Here is a 25,503-nt window from a genome sequence, read left to right on the forward strand (position 1 = left end):
TAATGTCTGGCCATTGGATTCTTTCATTCTTGGATGATGGGTGATCACTCAAAACCTTGAAGAAGAGGGTTTCCCTATCAAAGGACTGTTAGATCGTGTTGGGTGGGCTGTCTTTCTTGAAAAATTAAATTCATGGCATTATGGTCCATACGCCTTGTTTAGGGAATGCAAGGTAGAATGATGTCAACATCAAAGGCATCGTCAAAGGGAAGGAAATAGTGATCTTGCTAGCAACCATCGCTGTCGTGTTTGGATGTGTTGAAGAAGGTCTGGTTTTTGACAAGGATTAAAGAAGGAGATAACTCAAAAGATCATGGATATTATTCTTTATGGTAGTCCATGACTTGTAACAGATGATAAGAAGACGATGATCAATTTTCTTAAAACTGCTAATCTGACCTACATGTGCAGATCGATTCACAATTTCTTGTTTAACATGGTAATTTCTAGACTAGGGTCGTGAGAAGGTGAATCTGCATGTACAAGGTCATGGTAGGAGAGAAGGTGAATCTTCTTGAAATCATTTTCTTCTATTGTATACAGGCCTTCAAGGACAAGTTCAACCCCAAGGTGAAGAAGAACCTTATTCCCTTTAGAATGTTATTCGCTCAAATTATGAGTTTGCTAGAGTGAATGTGTCTGACATGGAAGCATCTGCTGGAGATTCACAGTTCAAGGGAGTGACCTTTGTGAAGATGGGGATTATTGACAAATTCCTAGAATATGCTCAAAAACATATCAAGAAAAGGTCAAGAAGGAACCATAGGAGGAACCGTAGTTTGTGGTAAGACAGGCAGTGGGTACTCAGGATCAACTTGTTGATCTTGAGTTTGAAGCTTTGTCTCTACAGACATAGGGGGAGTAAGCCAGACCTTAGACCAACCAACCTAGACCTAAACTACCCACCAGGAGAAAAGATCCTCCACCTTCATCTGAACTTAACCTTTTTGTCACAACTATAAAGCTAAAACCTCAACCATTCTATGATCCTAAACCCTCAAACCCTAGAATCACCCAAAACAGGAAGGATCTAGACTCTAAGTCTGAATCTAAATCTCAACCAACAACCAAATGACCAACCATTAAAATCAAACACCCTAACCTCTACTTACACCCTTTTCACCTCCAAAAGACCGAGAATTTGACTATGTGATTCTTAAAACTCTGACACCTCAAACCTTCACCTTCCTTAGCCCTTCCACCTTAGTCATCACCTCATCCTACCCCTTAATCCAAACCTTCTCTATCCCCCATCATTAGAAAAGAAGCTACAATCTTTAATAAGGCTAAAAAAAGATCCTTGGCCGAAGCACACAAGAAAGCCAAGTTGGATGAGAAGCTTGAGATTAAGGAAGCCTTTGGCTAGAAGAAAGAGTGCTAGCATCTGTTAAAGCACTATTGGAGGAATAGTACAAGAGAAAGTTGGAAGAAGATGTCAAGTTTTTGCCTTAGCATGCAAGTTATCAAAAGAGATTCTAGACGAAGTCATTCTAAAATTTTTGAAGACATTGTTTGTTGAGGAAGAGCAATGGCATGGTGCTGAGAAGGCTACCATGATGGAGATAAATAGTGAGCCAGTGCCGAAATTTTTTATTGTTGAATCCTTATAGGCACAATTTGAACAAGAGATGAAGAAATCTCAAATGAAGTAACTGGAGAGAGTTCAATCTATAGCAAAACATCAAACTTAGATCTTCTTATTGGATGCTGCTTAAAGGAAAGCAAATTAGTCATTGAAGCATCTCTTGTAGAAGCAGACGATGATATAATTAAGACAGACCCCAGAACTGCTCCGATTCATCCTAGGTCAGTGTTTGATGCTGATGAACGATTCATTGTTGCTCAATTTGATACTGTAGAAGCAAAGCTTCATGGTGAATCAAGAGTGATTCAAAGATGTTCTAATGATAACAAAGATGATAACAAAAGATGATGACAAAGGTGATGACAAAAAGCTCAAAGGTCAATCAAAGAATGAGTTCAAGATATTCAAGATAGAATCAAGAACACTTCAATATTCAAGAGGAAAGTTGAATTCAAGAATCAAGAATCAAGATTCAAGAGATCAAGATTCAAGAATCAAGAGAAGGCTTAATCAAGATAAGTATGAAAAGGTTTTCTCAAAAATTGAGTAGCACATGGTTTTTCTCAAAACATGTTTACCAAAGAGTTTCTACTCTCTGGTAATCGATTACCATATTGTTGTAATCGATTACCAGTAGCAAAATGGATTTGAAAAAGTTTTCAAACTGAATTTACAACGTTCCAATTAATTTCAAAAAGCTGTAATCGATTACAATGTTTTGGTAATCGATTACCAGTGTCTTTGAACGTTGAAATTCAAATTCAAATGTGAAGAGTCACATCTTTTCACATAAAAGCCTTGTGTAATGAAAAGATGTAACTCTTCAAAAGGTTTTTGACTTTTTCAAATTGGTTTTAAGTTTTTTCTAAAAGTTATAACTCTTCTAAATGGTCTTCTTGGCCAGACATGAAGAGTCTATAAAAGCAAGGCTTTGATTTGCTTTTCAATACACTTATTCAATCAATCTTTTACAAGCCCTGAATCTCTTTGAACTTCATCTTCTTCTTTGTGCCAAAGGCTTTCCAAAGTTTTCTAGTTTTCTAAACCTTGTAAACTTGTGCTATTCATCTTTTCATTCTCTTCTCCCTTTGCCAAAAAGAATTTGCCAAGGACTAACCGTATGAATTCTTTTTGTGTCTCTCTTCTCCCTTTTCCAAAAGAACAAAGGACTAACCGCCTGAATTCTTTTGTGTCTCCCTTCTCCCTTGTCAAAGAATTCAAAACGACACAGTATGAGAATTCTTTGATTCTTCCCATTCCCTTATACAAAAGTGTTCAAAGGACTAATCGCCTGAGAATTCTTTTGTATCCCCATTCACAAAGTTTCAAAGGTTTAACCGCCTGAGAACTTTGTCTTAACACATTGAAGGGTACATCCTTTGTGGTACAAGTAGAGGGTACATATACTTGGGTTGTTGACTGAGAACAAGAGAGGGTACATCTCTTATGGACCAGTTCCAGTGAAAGATACATCTACTAGGTTCAAAGAGAACAAGGGAGGGTACATCCCTTGTGGATCTTTGCTTGTAAAAGGATTTTTACAAGGTTGAAAGAAATCTCAAGGACCGCAGGTCGCTTGGGGACTGGATGTAGGCACGGGTTGTTGTCGAACTAGTATAAAAACTCTTGCGTGTTTGTCTCCTTCTTCCTTACTCTTTTAATTTCCGCTGTGCATTTAATTTCGGCTGTGCATTTAATTTCTGCTTTTACTTTTGGTTAAGTTTCTCTTCTACTCCTTATTCTCTTAACAACATAGTAAAAGCCTTAGAAGAGTAAATTTTTAATTAATAAAGGTTTAGGAATAATTAATTCAACCCCCCCTTCTTAATTATTCTGAGACCACTTGATCCAACAGATACAATATATGAAGACATTCTTAGAAAATTAGAAGAGATTTATGGAGCACTAGAATCTATCTCTGTAAAAGTAATGAAAGAACGTCTGGAGGCAAGGAAGATAATGATGATGACTGAAGAGCCCATTAGGGCAACATAACTCTTCCATAGGCTTAACATAAGATTGATGAAGCCAGATGAAGTGAAAGTTACAACATGGATCTTGCTTAGAAGCAACCAAACATTCAAGTTCAACCCAATCTTCACACTAGACTGTATCATGGTTTAGAGGATATAAAATTCTGGAATGACAGACTTGAAACAAAGTCTAGAGTGAAAAAATTGATATTTGGATTCACATTCTTCATCCATAAAAGCAGAAATTGGAGCTAGAAAATCTCAATCTCACCAAGCTCTGGAAGGTAGATTTTCCAAGTATTGATCCTTTCTCTTATTCATCTTAGGATACCTTGCTTGAAGAAGAAGAGTATGCACTTGGCGTATATGGAGACCGGGAACCAGTGATCAAGGAGTTTCCTCCAAGGAAGATTGTTGCTCTCAACCCTAACAGTCTGATCTAAGCATCGACCTACAGACAGAAAAATGTATCCTCCTTGTGAAAACGTCCCAAAAGTAGAAGGCTAAGCCTGCCGAGATTCCTTTCTTTACTCTCTTGAATCTTCAACAATTGATGGGTCTCTTTTTCTCCCTCAATGTTGCTCTTCCTAAGGATTACATTAAGTCTGGAGAGACGTTTCAAACAAAGGAGATTGTCTTGGAGAAACCAAAATAAAGTTTTAATTTTTAATACTGGGAGTTATCAGACTATGGATCTGAGCTAAAAAATGAATCTATCTACCAATAGAGAGGAGATAAGATCAAGGAAAACTTCATTTCGATGAATTCAAAGGCTCAACCCTCATTTGCCCTTCATTCTTAGGTCACAAGTCTCTTGCCTAACTACTCTAGAGACCCAATTTTAGATAGCAATTGATAAGCCTTTCCTACATCAAAAGGCCAATTGCTACAAAGTCAAGGAGTTTTTGATTGAAGACAATGAAGATGTTCCACCAATTAGATATGTTAAGGCTCATCCTGGTCGACTTTTCAAACATAAGCTTTAAGCTCTAAGGCAAAAGGCTGAGATTACCAATTTGGATTGGTATGCCATGAAGAGGTTTTACAGACTTCAAGAATGCTACTTTGGTCTGGAACTTAATGAGAAACCACCTGTAGATGCAGTTCACATGAAATTAGGTGATGTTATCAGACCTTGAACCGCACTTGTTTCACGCAGGAAACTCCTTTCCACATGGTTTGTGCATGTAAAAGGGAGTTTTATGCTATGTCTAATCGCACTTTTTCATTTGTGGTGTTGTTGCCCTTCTCCAAATTCTTCTTCTCACATCATGTGGATCCTATCATTGAAAGAGTCGATTTTGATATTGATGCTGAAAATGCTTCTAATGCCATGATTGTCTAAGTGTATGATCCTTCACCTTCATGTGCCTATGTTAGTCTGCTTGAAGCTGAACTTGCCAGAATTAGAGAAGCACTTGCTTAAGCCTTGAAGAACCGTGCTCATGCTAAAAAGAAGGCTAAAAAATGGTTCATGATTAGGGACTATTTTAATAAGAAGATCACTAGAAGGAAACCTCGTCGTCCTCTTACACCTCCAAGTACACCTATTCATCTCTGATTCAATTCTGATGACTCCGGTGATGAGTTTCTTTGGAAGCTTGATGAAGAAGTTGCCAAACAAAAGGGAAAGAAAAAGTAAACGTTGAAGCACGACATCATTTGAGGAGGACTCTAAAAGTCTAAACTCTAAAGGAAGCATTAGTTCAGGGGGAGTTTTTATGTTTCAAAGTTTTAAATTTATTCCTTGAAACATTTTATTCTATACTAAAAAACACTTCTTGTTGATGTGACAACTCTTATATGAATGAAATGAGATGTTTTTTGTTATCTATTCAAACTTTATCTCAAAGTCTTATGATGCATTATGATCTATTTATGATATATACTTTTTGCATCTGATAAGACTGACTAATGATTTAATGTTAAATCTTATAAGTCTGTCTTCAACTTTTAAATTTTTGTTTTTTTTTTTAAATCATCAAAAAGGAGAGATTTTAAGTCAAAAGACATTTGTGTCTTTAAGACGAATCGGGATCCTTAATTATTTTAATTAGATGTAAACAAATATAAGGTTAAAAACTACATCTTATGCGCTATCATAACAGGTTTCTTGAAGTTCACATTTGATGTTTCAAATGCTAGCAAGATGAAATCATGATCTGAAATGATATTAAAGATGATATTTAAGACTTCATTTAATACTTTGTGTTTGAAATCTAGTTTGTAGAGACATTGTCCTTGAATCTGTTGAATCCTATGAAGAATAAAAAAGTTAGTCTTTGAAATTCCTCAATCCCCATCAAAAGGTGCGCTCTACGGCACAGACCTGCTCTAACACAAAAGGAAGTGTTGTCATGGTGTAGTGTTCAACACACTAGCGACAAAGAGTGGTTCTTTAGCATGAAGAATGCATGCAGTTAATGCATATAGTTAATGCTCCAATGATCACATTCTTCAAACGCAAGCGTAAGAGAAGATATTTTCACCCTAAGTGTGACTAAGTCCGGTCTCAGGATTAGTCTCAACTTGTCCAAAGAGTCGAAGCAGGTGAAAATGCATTAAAATCTCACTAAAAAACTAGATACCACAATTATAGTAGCTAAAAATATATTATACAATTAGACTTAGACTTGCATGTTATATGGTTGATAAACAAAATTATTCTAATGCCTATTTAGAGTATATTTTAATTTTAATAATTCACATATTTAAAAAAAAAAGAGAAATTTTCGCAAGATTTAAAATATTGTTAACGACATTAAAAAAAAGTATCTGTGAAAATATTTATGGAGAATGCTTTAATAATTGTAAAAAATTACATGAAAGTTACTTATGCTTTTAAGTAATTAATGATTATTTTGTAGAATATTGATGACAACGTATATATTTCAGATTAAAAAGGAAAAGGAGTAGCTGATGAGAATAAATAGCACCTCTGATCTTATAAATAGGACTTATTTCTTATAAATAAGACTGAAAGGTAGTATTTTTTTTACCAGAATATATTAATTTCTTAAATTCCCATGAAAATAGAAAAACTCACCAGCCAAAAAGTTACTATTTAAGTAAGAATGTATTAATAAAGTAAAATAAGATTGAGAGAATAATATTCCAATAATTTTAAAAATAATTCTAAAGAATTAATATACAATATTGACAAAATCAGTAACTAAACTATGAAGAGAGGTGCTGTGTGATATATATGGGTAATACATCAGTTTGTCAGCGATCATTATAAATAAATAATGGGAAGATCTACATTCAATATGCTTAATGTGTATAACGAACTCATTCAAGATTAATTGTCAAACATACAATATCAACTCTTGAAAGGTTCCCAAAAACTTATCTTCAGATGAGGACTCCCAAAAACTTCCCAATAACAAATTTTACCAGCTGAAAGCCACTGTACACTCAGTTCTCACAAATAAGAGAAGACAAAATTTTTATAGCATAATCTATTAGAAAGAAAAGAAAAGAAGAATGAGCCTTAACTAAGAAAGAGATATTAACACCAGAATCTGAATAAAAATTTCACTAAAACTTGGTGCCATAGAAACCATTTGGTCCTGGGACGGAAATAGGTCGAGAGACAGGAAAGCCAGGTTGCAGAAGAGGAATGTGGCTTTGAAGTGTAAAGGGCTGATGTCCACTTGTTAAGACAGGAGGGGGCACACAAACCGGCATTGCTGGACCAATTGTTCCTCCTGCTTTTGGAAAATATAACTATTATCACAAAAGAAATGTAATCTATATTTTTCAATTTGGATGCCAAAATCATTGGAAACGTGTCCTGTTGGGATAAACTTCTCCATAAGTACTTATAGAAAAAGAAAATAAAAAGATAAAATGAATTAAACTTCTTTTCACAAACTAACATAAACTTGTGCACTTCAGCTTCTGGAGAAATTAAATGAGAGAACTTTTATAAAAGTAAAGTGCATAAATTGATTTTAGCTTACAGAAGAAACTCAATTCATTTTGTCTTCTCTTGTAAGTATTTACGGAGAAATTTATCCAAACAGGATTATATGCAGTTCTAGCATAAGCATAGCTTCAATTACTACATGCTATGGTAACAAAAAGGCAAATGTTAAGGAGTGTCCTTAGGACACTTGTTCAGGATTAGAAAACAAAAAGTATTAATTGAAAACTAAAAGCTTGTTAAGTTTCCAATATATTAAATGTTGTACTTTTCTTCAAATACTTTTTATTTTTAAAACTTAATAACTGCACTTAGGAAACTCATTAGTAAAACCCCATAAAAATATAAAGATATTAATGAGGTCATGTCAAAATGTGTTTGTTATTCATTGACCGTGTAACTAAAGAATTTATATACATGACAGTAATAAAGATGATTTCTGGAATCTTTGACCGCATATCTCAACAAGCATTAAGTTTTTACCCTGCTGCTTTGGAAATTGTACATGATTCATCAGAGGGCGAGCTGAGACTGGTGGGACAGCCGTCGTTCCATGAATCAAATCCTACAATGACAAGTAAAATGTAAAAAGACTAAGCTAATGATGGTCAAATATTATAATAAACATTTCAAGCGGGAAAAAAATGCTTATAATTTGATCTGATTGACCATATAAATATAAAATTTATAGCAAGTGTAGCAATTATCTCTTGATTCAATTAGGCACATATTAAGATACAAGCACAGCCATCCATTTTCTTAGAAGTCACGTCCCCTTTAAGGATCCGTTGTATAGTTGAAAAGCTGCAGCACTCTTGTTATCCAATGAGAATTCCTTAATTTTTAAATCTTCTACAAAATTAATTTCTTCAAATTTTGGCTTAAACTTTCTTTTATCAAGACAAATTGAAGAGATTGCCAAACTAAAAATTATAGGGCATCCTATCTTACATGGGAAACTGGCTGAACATAGACTAACTGGGGGGAACGTCCAACCATAACCTGCATTCAGAACAAAAGATCATATTTTGCTTGTGGCTGATTTTTCAGTTCAGAAAATACCGGTAATCTCCTAAACCAATAATTGTAATTTACAAAAGAAAACTGAAATTAAATATATGGAACATATGATCTTTTTGTACGTACAGCAGGAGAGCTTGGTTGCATATAAGCAGGTTCAGACAAAACAGGACTGTAATGTGTAGCATATCGTAGAGGTTGGGCTCTATGCGCCACATGTCCAACAATCTGTTGCCAAAGAAATTGACAAAATAACTAGAATGAGTACTGAGTATTATATGATTTTAGATTGTTCCAGCATTTATGACATTTGGCATCAAATACACAAGTTCAAGCAGGCATGGATGCACATGAGAGACAAAATATCAGCAAATTTATTAATACGTACAGGTTGCGAAAATTGAGAGCCACTGCCACCATTTCCCACCGTCAAATTACTATACTGTGAAACCTTAACAGGCATTGATGGCCGAGAAGCAAAAGTATTGAATCCAACTTCAGGTTGAATAGTAACAGGTACTGGAGGAGAGCTATTTGGTATGTATACCATGTTTGCAGCCGAAGTTGCTGGCATGGGATTCACAAAAGATGGAGAGAAGGTTTTGGCAGCTGGATTGAGCTTAAATTCCTAAGAGAATGCCACAAGAAGAAATTGTTAAAAGTATATCAACATCGATTAAAAGAAATTATCATATTATTTTAAACTTGGCACTAGCTATTCTATTATGCTGTTTGGTAAACCAAACTAAAATCTTTTGAAAATTTAAATCAATATAGGATTTTAAAATGGTGGATGACATATATAAGGAGCAAAACATGAAAAGATAATGGATAACGAAGTCAAAAATGTTTAGGAATAGTGTAGCTAAGAGAGTACTTGGGAGATGAATTGATATGATATGTGAAGACCTGATGATGATCCATATTGACGACAGTAAGCTTCCAAAATGATATTCAGTTAATAAAATGCATCAAATAAGATACACATATGTATCTAATATGCTGTGCAATGATAAGAACCCCCTCCCTCCCTCACCCCACCCCCCCAATCCGACACAACACAAACCTACATCTTATCAGGAGCTGTTTGATTTAAGTTAAACTGATTTATTTACCTTAGCATTTCTAGTAGAACCTGTACCCCTTGGAACAGATATTTCATTGGATCTTGCTGGCTGTGAATCTTGGATGAGATCCACACCTTGGGTTAAATTTGTAGAGACAGAGTCTGCAGAAGTAGACCTTTCACTATTCCGATCACTGGCCTTAACAGATGCAGGGGTGTTGTTGCAGAGTAATCCATTATCAGAAGGAATTGATGTCCTATCTGTACTTCCATGCTCAACAGCTACCTCTTGGCCTAGCGATGTATCGGCTGTAATATAAGTACAAGAGAATTAAATAAGGAAACACAGAATTATGAAAGCAATATTCTCATCTTGTGCAGGGAATAGGGGATTTAGGGGATTTAAGTATTTAAGGTTAGTGACCACAGGCCATAGCTCAAATTAGATTGAACAGGTGTTGGTTAACCAGATAGAAAAGAGAGGTAATATTATGTATAATATTATACGAAAAATAGACGAAGATAAAATTTTATTTTCTGTAACCACAGCTTTGTAAAAAGGGTATATTCATATCAGGATAACAAAGGATGCCCATACACATAAAAGTTCTTAAATATATATCTTGATATCAGATAACAAACTGACATGCCTTATCAGTTATTGTGCATCATTTTACATACAAATTGCTGAAGCAGTGAAGTGTACAAACTGACAAATATCCACAATCATTAGTAGTTATGCACTTATGCCATTTCGATATACAGTGGATATGCATAATTTTACATGCAGTAGATATCGGAGAGATCTAACTCACTTTCATGGCTTGAATTGAGGCTTTGAATCTTTTCATCCTGTGAAAAACCAAAGACTTTAGAATTAAAAAATTCAAACCATCAAAATGTGCAGAATTCCTGATTAGAGTTACTAGCTATGCATATGTCAACATACAGTTTTTTCATTAACAAACTCAGACTTCTCTCCGCAGTTATCAGTTTTCCCGTTTGAGTTTGACTTGTCGTCTCCGGCTTGTCTGTCAAAGAACAGTTGGCAGAAACCAAAAATGAAATAAAATACTGTCATAAATCTGTATTTTTAAATCACTTTCTAGTCAACAAATTCTTGTATTAAGATCAGGGTAGTCAAACTCAAGATTCTATTCCGACTTGGAAAGGAGTCGCAGAATTGTAAAAACGTGAAATCATAACTCAAAACGTAAGATTCTACAAGATTTATAAAATTAATATATATGCAAATAAATTCTTATATATTCATCCATAGTATAAATAAGTGAACAAACAATTATAACACAAATCAAATACTTAATTAAGCTTAAATTCATAATCATAGATTCATAAGAAGAATAGGAAAGTCAATGACTAAAACTCAATACAGAACTCATAAGTCATAAATGACAAACAACACTTAACATACTGCAGTAGTTCCTACTGCCGAGTGCCTACTCCTAGTACAGGACAGAAGACATTAACACCTAGGCTACACCTCTAAAATAGATTATCCAAATTAAAATCATAATCACTCAAGATATCCTCATTTCTTCCTTTTCCACCAGTGAACCACATGAGCATAGCCACAGACAGAGGAACAAAACAGAGAGTCAGAGATGACCTCGAATGTGGCAAAGAAGAGCTCTGGAACTGGTGGAAAAGAGCTCTGGTTGCTGTGGTTTCTGCAGCAGTTTTGGTCATGGTTTAGAGACGATGCAGAATTCATGCAAGGTTGAAGAACATGCAGCAATGCCTTCAAAGGTGTTTTCCTTGATTTTTTCTCTCTCAATTATCAGAGTTGGGGTCACAAATAAGTTGGTTTTTGGGCTTCGGTTTATGGGCGTCGGTTTTTAGAAGCACAAAACTGAAAAAAACTTCATCTATTTCTGAAAGTTAGCACACAAAAATGTGACCCACGTGAACTCGAAAAACTCATTGATTCCAGTGGAGATTCTACCAATTCTGAGCATGGATGAACATGCCCAGGCATATGCCAGAAGCGAGAATCGTGCGATACGAGTTGGGACATGATTCTGATTTCTGACTACCATGATTAAGATTGTTAACAAATTGGAATCATACTTCATACCATACAATATGACATGGCTATATATGATTATTCTAAAAATATATAGGATATGATGCATGTGAGAAGCACATTTAGATATGTATACAAATTCATAAAACATACTAAGTATATAGTTGCATTTTTCAAATCCAAATTAAGAACATGGTTGTTAGACATTACTAAAAAAAAAAAAATTATAAATCATTGTTACCATAAATCAACTTCTATTGTCTATAAATAGGAATAGTATCAATCTCATTCCTTTCTTGAAATCATCCATAAAGAGGACAACTTCTATTTTTGGTTTATTGGAGATCCCACATCAACTAGTGGTATGGCCAAATTAAAGTATTAAGTGGGGGACAACCTTTACCTTACAAGTTAGTTTTGTAAGTTTAAGTTAGGACTTAGGCCCATAACCTACATTCTAAGATGGTATTAAAGCCTATCTTAGTGATTGTTGTTGGGCTAATCACACCACCCGCGATTAGGCCACTATTGGACCCCACCAACAGATGTCCAGTCCTCGGGAGAGTGAGAGAAATTCAGAGAGAATTTAGAGATAAAAATGAAGCATAATGTTTATTCATTGCTTAAATGAGAAAGGGTTACAGATTGAGGTTATATAAGCTCTCAGTACAGCTGTAACTAATTGTTAATAGTTGGTTAACAGTTAATACCTACACTAACCAACCTAACAGATTCATTAACTGATTCCAATTGAATTGAATAACTGGTTATTTACATATATAACGTAATACCCCCCTCAAACTCAAGGGCGAGAATTTCTACAAGTGAAATCCTTCACATTGAGTTTTCCCCTAAGAAACTCAAAGCGATTAGGAGAAAGCGGCTTGCCCGTTGATCCAGAGCAGTTGCTTGGACAACCATTGTTCACGAACAAAGAAAACAGCAATTTCCATATGCTTAGCCTGAGAGTGGAAGACAGGATTATGTGCTATAGCAACAACACTTTGATTATCACAGAGCAGAATTGGAGGAGAAAAATGGACATCCAACTACTTCAATAGAGCTTGAACCAACCCAGGTGAGTTCTGTTGAGGACTGTGCCAAGCTTCTGTACTCAACCTCAATACTAGACCTTGTAGTGACTTGTTGCTTGCAGGACCACCAAGATATAAGATTGGGACCAAGAAAAATTGCAGAGCCAGACGTTGACATTTTCTCATTTACATCAGAGGCCCAATCAGCATCACACATGGTTAAAACAGACAACGATTTATCCACAGAAGCTGTTTTCATATGAAAACCATAAGAAATAATTCCCTTAAGATATTAATTGACACACAACGTAGCTAATTTCTAGTCAGGTAAGAGTAGCATATTGTAATGCTCCAATGACTGATTTATAGAGTGTAGGATCCTGAAATAGGTCAATCAGATTTTGAAAATTTACAAGTTGAAGTCATAAGATATGATATAGGTTGAAACTATTTTTGTCTTGTGTAATAGATTCCTTATGTAATTGCTTTGAGTCATAAGCACAGTCTTGTCATGTAGATAATTAATTTCAATACCTAGAAAATAATCAAGCTTCCCAAGCTGTTTTAGGGAAAAACTACAATGTAGTGAGTAAGTTGTGGAATGAAAGAAACAGAAGTGTTGTCATCAACATAAACCAATAGGTAAACAATGTGAGAGTTGTGTTTGTAACTGAACAATGAAGGATCACATTTACTTGAACTGAATCCAAGCTGAATAAGGGTAGTTTTAAGTTTGTCAAACCACTGTTGAGGTGTTTGCTTTAAGCCATAAAGAGCTTTATTCAGTTTGCAAACTAAGGACTTGTCTGAGCTCTCAAATCCTGGTGACAGAACCATGTACACTGTTTCCTCAAGAATGCCATTGAGAAAGACATTATTAACATCCAATTGGAATAAATCCCAGATGTTAGTTAAAGCAAGAGTGATTATAATTCTGATTGGGATAGGTTTAACAACAGGGGGAAAAGTTTCATGAAAATCAAAGCCATGTACTTGATGAAACCCCTGGCTACCAACCGAGCCTTGTATTTATTAATTGTCCCATCTGCATTTTCCTTCACTTGAAATACCCACTTGCAACCAACTGCTTTCCTGTTAGGGGGTAAGGGAACAAGATCCCACGTATGATTATTTATCAAAGCATTGTATTCCAGCTGCATAGCAGACAGCCAATTAGGATCAGCCATTGCTTGTTTGACACCTCTAGGCTCACAATGAGTCAAAAAGGGTGAAGGATGAATTCTTGGGTTATGAAAACCAGATGTGGATCTTGTTTGCATAGGGTGCACATTAGGAGGTCTAGAGGGTGATTGATGTTCAGATTCAGAAGAAGAATTATTAGACCAAGTAGGAGGATCAGATTGATGGAGAATAGGAGAATGATTAGAAGGAACAGCAGATCTGTTATTGGATTCATTAGACATAGGAACAGAGACAACTTGTAGTTGTTGCTGAGACAGATTTTCTGATTCAACAGATTGCTGATTACTATGATCAGAAAATGCAGAAGAGTTAACTGGAGAAGCAACAGAACTAGGTTCAGAAGCAGTGTTTGAGGGTGGGTCACTATGTAAGGGAGTGGGAATTGGGTAAGAAACAGTGTTTGGAATAGGTGCATTAGGTGGTGTTTGAGTTAAAGTGGGGAAGGTAGGGATAAAACTAAAATACTGAGGAGCAGAGGACATGGAATTTGAGGACTGAGGAAATAGTTCAAAATAGGGAAACCTATTCTCATTAAAAACTACATCCTTTGAAATGAAAATGCAACCTGAGGGGGAACAAATATTGATAGTCTTTGTGAGAATTAGAGTATCCCAAGAAAACACACTATTGAGATCTGAAGTCTAATTTGTGATTTTGATAAGGCCTTCAAAATGGAAAGCAAGCACACCCAAAGGTTTTTAGAAAATTATAATCAGGGGATTGTTTATATAGGACAGTATAAGGGACATCAAAGTTCATTAAGTACACAACAGTGCTAAAGGCAAAGTCCCAAAACTTTAAGGGAAGAGAAGCATTGTGAAGTAAAGTTAAGCCCAATTTAGTTATGTGTCTGTGTTTCCTCTCAACTACACCATCTTGATGTGAGTATGAGAGCAAATGAGCCTATGTGTAATTGTGTAATACCATGAGTGGTAAAAAATGAAGTAAAGGGTCTGTACCCCCCCCCCCCCCCCTTCCCCAAATCAGTTTGAATTTTTTTTTTTGATCAGCAAAGAATAATATATATATATTAATTGAGTACCAGAGGTACCGATAAAACATATAGGAAACCAGAGAATTGGATCCAAGACAGACTTAATGAAGTCATGCTAGGAACCAAGTTCAGGCTACATAGATAAGACTAATGTGTAGAATTAATCTAAGATCCAAACCACAGCTACATGCTAAAACCTATGCTAAGGTTGCTAGACCAGATGTTGTAATGAGTGACCAAATCAGTTTGAATACTTTTAATTTTAGTATTAAACTGAAGCTCAACAAGGAATTTAAAATTTTGAAACACAGTGAAAGTTTCAGATTTAAGTTTTAAGGGATAGATCCAGGTAAACCTAGAAAAAGCATCAACAAATGAAACATAATCCAAATAGTCATTTGTTGAAGGAATATGTGATGGTCTCCAAAGATCACTAAAGATTAATTCCAAAGGTGTAGAGTAAACAGTTTCAGACATAGAAGAGGGAAGTCTATGAGACTTCCCTACACAACAAGCTGAACAAAAATCCATAATTTTATTTGATGGATTTATCTTAGAATGATTCAAGACAAGTCTCAATACATGAGCATTAGGGTGGCTAACCTAGCATGCCACAGAGTACTAGAAATTGACTGATTTGAGACATCAGAATTTGTATTTACAGTAGAACATGAAGAATCAGAAACTGTTTCTGTAAAGGAAACAGGAACTCTCAATGAAGGCTGTGAAGCAGAAGACTCTTGAAGCTTGAGATTATGAAGTGAATAGAGGCCATCACTACCAACAACGCCTTGATGTAAGACTTCATTGGTTGCCAGTGATTTAACAGTGCAAAAGTGAGGAAATAATTCAACATAAACTCCATTATCTTTGGCAAATTTATTGACACCTAACAAATTTTTAGTGATTGAGGGAACATGTAACAAGTTATGAAGATAAAGAGGAAAAATAGGATTAGTGGGGAAGGGGACTTAAAAGAAGAACAACCAGAACCAAGATTTTTTAAACCTTCACAACTACCAAATATAAATCTGATCTGGTCCATCAAAGTGACCAAGCTGATGAATATTTTGTGGTTCTCCAGTTACATGGAATGAAGCTCCCGAGTCAGGATCCACATTAAATTAGCATTGTCTTGAGAGTTAGCTAGCATTGCACTAGGAGTAGCTTGAGTAGAAGCAGGTTGATTCTGAGTTTCTGACTCTTAGTGTTTGCTAAATTTTAGAATTAGCCTGTGACTGTGAGCTACTATACTGCACAGGTTGCAGTGTAGCAGAATCATACAACACCAGAGATTCATGAGGCTGATAGGTGGTGTCAGATCTGTAATAACAGATATTGGCAGTATGACCATATTTGAGACAGATCTGACATTGAAAATTAGCAAACCGACCTTTGCGAGCTCGACCAGAACCACCACCACAGTGGCCACCACCATTGCTGCTGCAATCAGAGTAGCTACTGCAACCGGCATTTCTGCGCGCATAACCACCATGATCATGTGAATTTGAATCGTATACGATTGAGTGTAATTCACTGAGGGAGAGAACGATTTCTTGCTAAATCGATTGGATTGTGACTCGTGTGAGTAGCAGTGCTTCGATCTCTGTGATTGGAGGAGTCTCGAACTTGCTCTCAATAACAGAGACGACCGGAGCATAGTCCTGTGGTAGTCCTTCCAAAATTGCATCAACATATTCTTCATGCTGAATTGCATCAACATATTCTTAATGCTGAATAAGGGGGGTTTTTTTTTTGTTTTTGGGATCAGCCATGCATCCTCTATTTCTAATGATTTAATGAATTTGGATTGATATTTTTGTTTCAATGTGAAAAATCTTAAGAGTTGTTATCATGTATCATATCATATATAATATATAATTATATACTACAATTGCAATTATGTAAATTAGAAAAATAACCAAAAGCCATAGTTATAATGTGGATTATGAGCCTAACTCAACCATACAAAACCAGCTTGTAAGGTGAGGATTTTTTTTTATTATTATCAGCAAAAGTACTAATATATTAGAAAAGCAGTACAAGGCGTACTGTTGTATATACAAATCAGCACCAAAAAATGCAGAAATATGGTGCCCTAATACAAGCTATATAGCAATAATTAAGTAACCATAAGTCTGACTGTAAGTTTGGCACAATACTACCCAGTATCGATATACTAATCCCCCCCCCCCCCCCCCCCATTACAAAATTCATCCCTGATGTTACTGGACCAGTAGTGGAAAGGTGTGCCAAATCCTTTTTCCAGGTTTTTTAGCCATGTCCAACAGAAAAATAGAGCATCCTCCATCAATTTGTTATCATTGACAAGTGGTGCTGAGCGACACCATGTGCCCTTTCTGCTGCAATCATGAGGAGGATGCTGCCCACTTGTTCTTTAACTGCAGTAAGACCCTACCTCTATGGTGGGAATCATTATCTTGGATCGGAGTAGTGACTGCACTTCCACAAAATCCAAGGGATCACTTTTTGCAGCATGGGCATCAGCTTGTTGGTAACACAAAGTCTACAAGGTGGAAGTGCTGGTGGGTTGCAGTAACGTGGACAATTTGGCAACAAAGGAATAAAACAGTCTTCCAAAACCAATGTTTCAACAGTAGCAAAGTCATGGATGATGCCTTACTACTACTTTGGTCATGGCTCAAGTCCAACAACAAAGACTTTACAGTACATTTTAACCAATGGGCTACTAATCTAACATTAGGTTTCTGTACCTAGCCTAGGAGTAAGGGGATGGATTTTTGTAGTAGGGTGTTACATAGCTGGGTGCTGTGGTGCTGGCTTGGGTCCTATCAGTAAACATAGGAACCAGCTGGCCCCAAATATATTGTAATTTTAGTACCACTGGTACTCCATATTAATATATCATATATATTTTTGCTGAGCAAAAGAAATTTGTTATCATTGAAACTGTCATTTGAGAACACAATCCTATTTCTGTGGTACCAAATACACCATGTTAGGGAGATCCACCAAATCTGCCAGCACTGCAACCAAATACCAGACAACCTGCAGAAGGAATGTTGGAGGAAATGATGTCTCGGACTCTGCGGGAATACTCCCACCATGTTTATCCAAGACATTGATTCCCACCAAAGCACCATAATTTTATCACAACTGAAGAATAAGTGTGTTGCATCCTCTTCATTATTTCTGCAGAACGGGCATATGGCGTCATTTTTGTAAGGTAAGGATTGCTTCCCACTTATATACTCTATCTATCTCTAGCCAATGTGGGAATTCAACAGCCCCCTTTTGTCCATGGCGGACTTCAACAAACTCCTCTTCTGCCCACAGCTACCCACCACAACTAAGGTGGGCAAGGGTGACCACAATTAAGGTGGGAATGCCATCTGCCTATGAAGATTATAAACATAGTTTCTACTGAAAATTGTTTTCAATCCAGTAAACTATTGATTCAATTGAAGTATGATGCAGTTAAATTAGGAAACCACTTTCTACATTTCTATATGTCTATACTGTATAACAATTTATATTTTTTAATTTTTATGGTGAGAATGAGAGAAGAGTTTTTTTATATGATTCTAGTTTCCTTTGTTCTATCATGAAATACATTATTCAGCAAACTTTCTTTAAAAGCAAAATGGAGATCCGACTTAAAAGTCCATCCCTCTTGGAAAGTGTCCTCAATATGTATAACCCACATATCCAGTGTTTTAAATACCAGATAGCGGCGCAGACAGACCCAAAAACACTATAGCATGATAGTGAATAACTGGATAGCAGTTATTTTGAAATTGTTATCCACTTTATATAAAGTAAATATATACTATACAAATATAAGTTCTCAAAAAGGATAAAAATTACTCAATAATTGACATTCATAATTCATAATTGACAATAAAAAGTCATAGGTGTCTCAGCAAGTAAATACCAACAAAAGTCAAATAAAAGTCTTCTTTATCATTTTCACTACTGTAGATTTCATTTTTGGGAATTGAAATCCCACCAAATAGCTATCTCCCCTCCCCGAAAGCCCTAATGTCTCTATTCAAAGGGCTTTTTTTTGGAATCAACACAGTGACACTATTCATCCAGCTATCTGGTCTGCTACAACCACTACCAACCACTCTGCTATGGCATCCCCTGCAGCAGGTGGGGGTCGCTCTGCACTGCTATGCCACTATAGCGTGCTATTTAAAACCCTGCACATATCATGATAAAATCATGCCCTAATACCATTTGGTAACACCCCAACTATCACTTAACAATGTAGTATTGTAGCTTGAACAAGTCCAAATCAAAGGACTGAGATGCTTAAGCCCCCGCTACTAATACCGGCAGTAAGCTACTTATGCCAATCTTTATCATGTTAAGTATGCAGGACTAAAGCTGATGCACAAAAAATTCATCACATACAAGCCTGTGGGACACAAGCCACCTGACACTCTTATTTCCTTTTGTAGCCTTATCTGACATTATTTTTCCATTTTCTAGATAAGCTTTGAATCCTAAGCTTTCATAACTCGATAAAAGTAAAAAAAAAAAAAAGAGTTAACCAGTTACCGGAGTTTGTAAATGGACAAAGCTTCATGATCATCATATTCATAATAAACAGGTTACATGAAGAATACAAATTTAGGCCCGAGCCAAAGGAGAAAGAGATAAACTGGTGTTTAACAAAAATTATACATATTTTGTTAGCTAAATAAGATAGTGAATACTTGAGCAACCAGCAAATTCAAGTTGTGAGAGCATTTGAACACATTAACTTAGGTTGCAACTATTGGAAATTAGCAAATGACAGAAAAGCACCCACTTATTTAAATAAAAAAATTTATAGAAAAAATTACTCAACAATGGCATGCCAGGATGTGTGTGCATGATGGGATTTTTTTCTGCATTGATAAAGTATAAAACCAAAAGATAAGATGGCAATTGGCAAGCAAAGAATATACAGTGAATGCTTCTGCTGGAGGTCAGTAATAAAGTAACTTAAGTATACTTAACACACAACTCTCAATGCATGCAAATGAATTTGATAGCAGATATCATAGTTTTTTTTTTTTTTTTGGAAGGCAGAAAATATATATTATTAGATAAACTTAACAGTACCAGGGGTACTGGTTGAAAGAAAATACAAGGCACCTAAGGTGCTGCCCTCCAAAATAGAAGATATCATAGTACCTTGAGTGATTAACCTGTTTTGTGTCCATCAAAGGCCCTGTATGATTCTCTACCTCACACGTTAGACTCTCGGAACAAACATTATGCGCAACTGCTTCCTCATCGTCACCAGTTATGTTTCCACCAACAACATCTGCATGAAGCATTACTCCCTATGCACAAAGCAACATGTACATTAAGCACATAGTTACATTCTAATTAAAATATGTTTGAACTCATAAGATACATTGCATGGTCTGAGTCTCTTACCTTAGCTACAACTTGCACAAGATCACAGGATAGAATCACTAATGTATCCACGTAGCCCTCATTTCCGACATTATTGTTGCCCTTTCCCTTCTTGGTCATCCTTGCTTTCTTCAAAACAATACCTAGACATAACACAAAACAAAGAAATGCTATGAATTTACTTATACCAAAGATGTTCACTAAAATTTAAATGAGGTTTTCTGCCAAAACTCAATAATTAAAAATATTAACAACTAGGTCTTTTTTTTGGTACAGGGTTAACAACTAGGTCTGACTTATCTGATCACCCATTTTAATCAGTCCATATAAATAATAGACAAGATGAATCCAATGTATTTCTTACTCCCAAGAGTTAAACAAGTCCATTCAGTAACCCCTAGATCCAATAGTAAAACAAAGGTTACACTATTCACTCAGTCTCTATAGTTGTCCTCATTTTAAGTTTCGGTCCCTATATTAGAAAATGATAAGTTTTAATTCCTACATAGTTTTTTGTTGTGGTTTTTACCGTCGGAAAATTTTTATAACGGTTTTATACCGTTAGAAAGTTTTCTCTATTATGTTTGGTAGGATCAAACTTAACGTTTATGCATTATAAGGATAACCATTTTACTCGTACGGGGACTAAAAAACGGAAACATCTATAGTAAACAAATGAATAATTTAAAACCTAAAACAAATGCAATTATAAGAAATAATTACTAATCCAATCCCTCAGATTTTCTCAGCTAAAAAGTGCCCCACAAAACAATTGAAGCTAAAAACTATCGACAGTCTCAGGATCTATGATTAATGCTTTAGCAAAAACAAATCAAAGACAAAGAAAGCCACCCCAGATGAAAATTGTGCGTGATTGTTCAAGCAGGGCAATGGGAATTTCCCAAAACACGAAATTTCTCACAACCCTTTTGAGCCTACAAGGGAATCTACACAAAAAAAAAAGAAAAAACCGAATTTCTCAGAAAAAAGAAGTGTGAAGAAATCAACGAGAGAGAAAGGAAGTGAACCGTAGTCGGCGTGAACAGAAGCAGTGTGGAAGATTCCAGAATAGACAGAGCCATCCTTAACGTGAACATCGACGGGGTGGCCAACGATGCACATGGTGGTGAAAAGCAAGGCTTCACTGAGTGAATCAGAAGAAGATGATGATGACGAAGTGTGATTCTCTGTGATTGAGTCCCTGTTTCTGCAACCCATCTTCAATTCCCTATTTCTTTCTCTCTAGAAGCTTCTGTTTCTTCTGCTGTTGTAATTGAATGAAGAGATCTGGCAATTGCAAAAACGAGTTTCGTTATGACAAAGAGCGAGCACGATACACAACAAGCCTACGGTGTTGTTTCTTATACTAGAACTAGAATTGTGACCCGTGTGATATGCACGGGTTTGTTGTTGTATTACTTGATAATAATTTATGTATTTATTATGTTAAGTAAATATGTACTTTTGCTACAAATGAAATATCTACCAAGTAAATCGCTAATCTTTAATAATTTTTTATTTTCATTCAATTTTTTTCATCTGTTTAAAGAAAATAAAGTTATCTTGAAAAGCATTAAAGAATATCTCAGATGTTTGGACTTTTGAAATTTGAATTTCTTTTACTTCTTTTAGGGAGATAAAATAGACGAATATATTGTTATAATTATTCTAATTCTTTGGAATCTTCCTAAATTTTCGAAATAGTTCTCTAATACCTTGATAAAAGTTTAGATAAATATTCATTTAAAAAAAAACAACAATGAGCTTTATTTTTATAATAATAAAAGCTTGCAATTTTTGAAACAATTGTATCAAACATGAAGGTTCTTTGTATCTAGTAACTTTAATTTATACCCATATATAAATATTAATATATATATTTATAAAAAAATATCATACACATTAATTATAATTTATCTTTAATATAACTTTTAAAGTATTTATTATAAAAATTAAAAAATTAAATTATGATTAGATGATAATATAAAATTTTAATTTTTATAATACTGTTAGTGTGTAATCATTTTTTATTTTTATAAAATTTAGATAGAACATCTACCAGTAAATCACTAATTGCTAATACTTTTTTATTTTTGTTCAATATTTTTTTTCAGTTTTTTTTTAAAATTTATCTTGACAAAAAATAAAAGAAAATCTCAGTATGTTTTGACTTTTGAAAATTTTAAAAGTTGTTACTTCTTTTAGGGTGATAAAATTAAAATAGGCAAATATATTATTATTCTAATTTTTTGGAATCATCCTAAATTTTAGAAATAGTTTTCCAACACCTCGATAAAAGCTTAGATAAATATTCAAAAAGTAAAAAATAATGATAAAAGTTAAAAAAAATAATTATATATAGATTTATAATATTTAAAATATTTAATCAAAAAATAAAAGTAAATAAAATATTAATATCATAGTTAAAATATTAAAAAGGATTATTATAATGAATTAATTTTATTATTTTACATATAAAAGTTGGCATATTTATTATAAACTTTTGTATAGAAACTAGCAAGTTTAATCCAAAGCAGACCATTCAGAAGTTTGATTCAACACACAATCCAAATCAATTTATCGTAGTAATATATATTTGCTAAATTGATATTGTATATTTACTAAATTTAAGAAAAATAAATGACATCTCAAGTAGGAAATAATTAAAATTATTTCTTCCGCTATACAGATAAATTATTACGAGTGTGTTTGGATGGAGAAATTTAAAATTCTGAGAAATTTTAAATTCTAAGAATTTCAAATACTTCAATTAAAATTCTTTTATTTTTAAAATTTTGTGTTTGGGTAAAAAAAAATTAAAATTATGAGGATGAAAAAAATGAATAAAAAAAAAGATAAGATATGGTTGGTGTGCTAGTTATACGTCTGCCTCTATGCTCACACCCGATCGATATTTTAGGAACACAGACGATGTTTTTTGAAGAAGACTGTACGAAGAGAATTTCAATTTCTCACCTTTTAGAAGGAAATTGAAATTCCAAATTTTTAGTTGTTTAAAATTTTATTTTAAAATTTTAAAATTTTAAATTCTTTATAAAAAGCATCCAAACAATGAATTCTAAATTACAGAAATTTAAATTCTCTGATAAATTATTTTCCTCAGTTAAAATTCTCTGTCCAAACGCACTCGTACATGATTTTTCCTTTCAGAATTGTAGTCTTCTACATTATAAGAAGACAATCCAACCAATGCCAATCTTTTTTACCATCCACAAACCTGCCATCAAAGGAAAATTAGTCATTTTTAATGGAGAGCTTTATATCAATGATCACTTATATAACATGGAAAGAATCACATGTTGAAGATGATGATAGATAAGAATTAATCTGCATCAACCACAATTTCTAGTATGCTAACTGATTAAAGTACACAAGATATAACTTCAAAATAACGCACTAAGTGAGTACTAAACCCCTTGTACTCTTAATTTATAATATATAATATTATATATATATATATATATATATATATATATATATAATATTTTCCTTTCAAAAACAAAAAATACACCCTGGACCATTTTATTCTATCTTTCTATCTAGTCTTATACAACATATGTGTCATCCACTCTCAATCTCTCACGTATTTATGCACTAGGGGTGTGGATACCAATAAAGATCAATCTATCAATCGAGTGAATATCACTACTAAAAAAAAATTCTTTTTTACAACACAATATCTATGACGATCGTAAAAAAATCATCTTTGTTTGTATAACGGTGACAATTTTGTAAATATTGTGAACATTTCAAAGACGGTTTTTGTGAAACCGTTTTTGAATACTTCAAAATAAAGACGATTATCGTAAAGTCGTCTTTAAATCCCTCTCTCTTATCGGGCAGTGTACTAGCCCGCCCCCCCCCCCCCCCCCCCTCTCATTCTGGCGTTCCTTCTTGTCGCTTCAACTTCTTCATCGCGACGTTGAGGGAGTTGGTGCCTCGACCACAACATGGTTTCCCTTCAAGCAACTCTACCACATCCGCATCACCCAATGGGCCCAAAAGCCCACCATCTCCTTCAAGCAACTCTACCACACCCTCCACTGCTGGGAGAATCTCCTCGACTTCTGGTGCCAAAGCGGAACCGGAATCCCTTCCTTGCTCTTCTTCGAGTGGGGCCCATCCTTCATCTCCACTTCTAGGGTTTCCCCTTCCGACTCCGATTCGAACACCTACAGTGTCACCAAAACGTCGTTCCTCTGGATGAGCCTCTTCGAGGAGGTACATGTGGTCACGTTTCTCGATCCTGGCGGAGGAGATCCAATTTCGAACCCAAGAATTATAGCAAATTGGTGGTTGTGGATGTGAGTTTCATGGGGAAGACACATTTTGTTGTGGAGGAGAAGCGGGTTAAGGGGGATGATGATGATGTCGTGGTGGTGGAGGGCGGATCGCCGCCAAAGAGACTGATGGCGGAGATTTACCAGCATTTCACGAACCCGCGGAGCCCCGGGAGTGATAGGTCCAAGAGGCAGAGGGAACGCGAGAAGGAGAGGTTCTCCAGGAGGAAGTGGGAGCCTCAACATTTTTTCAAGATTATCAACTGCTCGCCGACTCCAAATCGCCCATTACAGGGCCTGTGGAAGGTGTTTTATTGCTCAAAATTGTTGTTTTTTGTGCTCAATTCAATTGTGTTCTCAGTGGTGATTTGATTATTGATGTCATTAACTAGTTTGGCTTTGTCATGGTTTTTTGAGTCGTGATAATCAAACTGCAAAATGTTGAATTGAACAACAGAAATAGTCATGATCAAAATGTTGATAGAACTCAATTTTGGTGGTTTTTGGGCTCTCCACAACTGGAATTATAACTGCATTAGCCACATTTGTTTGCAATGTGAAGGATTGCAACAAAACCACTGCTGCAATTTAGAACATTGACTATGGTTGTTGAAAATTGGGAAGTTGCTAGATGTTGAGAAAGATGGGAAAATTTAATCTTTGTCGTCTCTTAATTAGACAATGTGGAAAGATAAGCGGATTTGGATTCAAAGATCTTGTGCATCTATATATTATTGATTTCATTTCATTGTAGATCAGCAACCATCTGTCTGTGCTGGTTGTATTTTGAGTGTCATTCTTGGAGAATCATAAATTTCATAACACATGCTCTGATACCACATGTAAAAATTTCTTAAGGGGTTTCCTAGACTATCAATTATAGAAAACCAACAGGATCTTGAAACCTATGATTCTCACAAACAATCAATAAAGAATAATAGATAATGATGTGTACCTT

General features: G+C 35.0%; 1 protein-coding gene across 2 annotated transcripts; it reads right to left on the bottom strand.

The window, feature by feature from the left end:
* Window positions 1–6,760: 6,760 nt before the first annotated feature.
* LOC114396536 (ataxin-2 homolog) lies at window positions 6,761–21,607 on the bottom strand. Of its 2 annotated transcripts, none has more exons than XM_028358559.1 (11): window positions 21,273–21,607; window positions 20,266–20,387; window positions 19,978–20,168; window positions 10,522–10,603; window positions 10,388–10,424; window positions 9,622–9,881; window positions 8,895–9,134; window positions 8,633–8,734; window positions 8,438–8,488; window positions 7,970–8,051; window positions 6,761–7,268 (listed from the first exon to the last, which is right to left on the bottom strand). In XM_028358559.1, the coding sequence occupies exons 1-11, from the start codon at window positions 21,460–21,462 to the stop codon at window positions 7,099–7,101; spliced, it is 1,527 nt and encodes a 508-aa protein (XP_028214360.1). In that variant the 5' UTR covers window positions 21,463–21,607; the 3' UTR covers window positions 6,761–7,098. The 2 variants fall into 2 exon arrangements, with proteins under 2 accessions (XP_028214360.1, XP_028214361.1); XM_028358560.1 differs by having other exon boundaries at window positions 20,017–20,168; window positions 21,273–21,604.
* Between the last annotated feature and the right edge of the window lie 3,896 nt (window positions 21,608–25,503).

This window comes from Glycine soja, chromosome 18 (genome assembly GCF_004193775.1).
Source record: "Glycine soja cultivar W05 chromosome 18, ASM419377v2, whole genome shotgun sequence".
Taxonomy (NCBI): Eukaryota; Viridiplantae; Streptophyta; class Magnoliopsida; order Fabales; family Fabaceae; genus Glycine; species Glycine soja.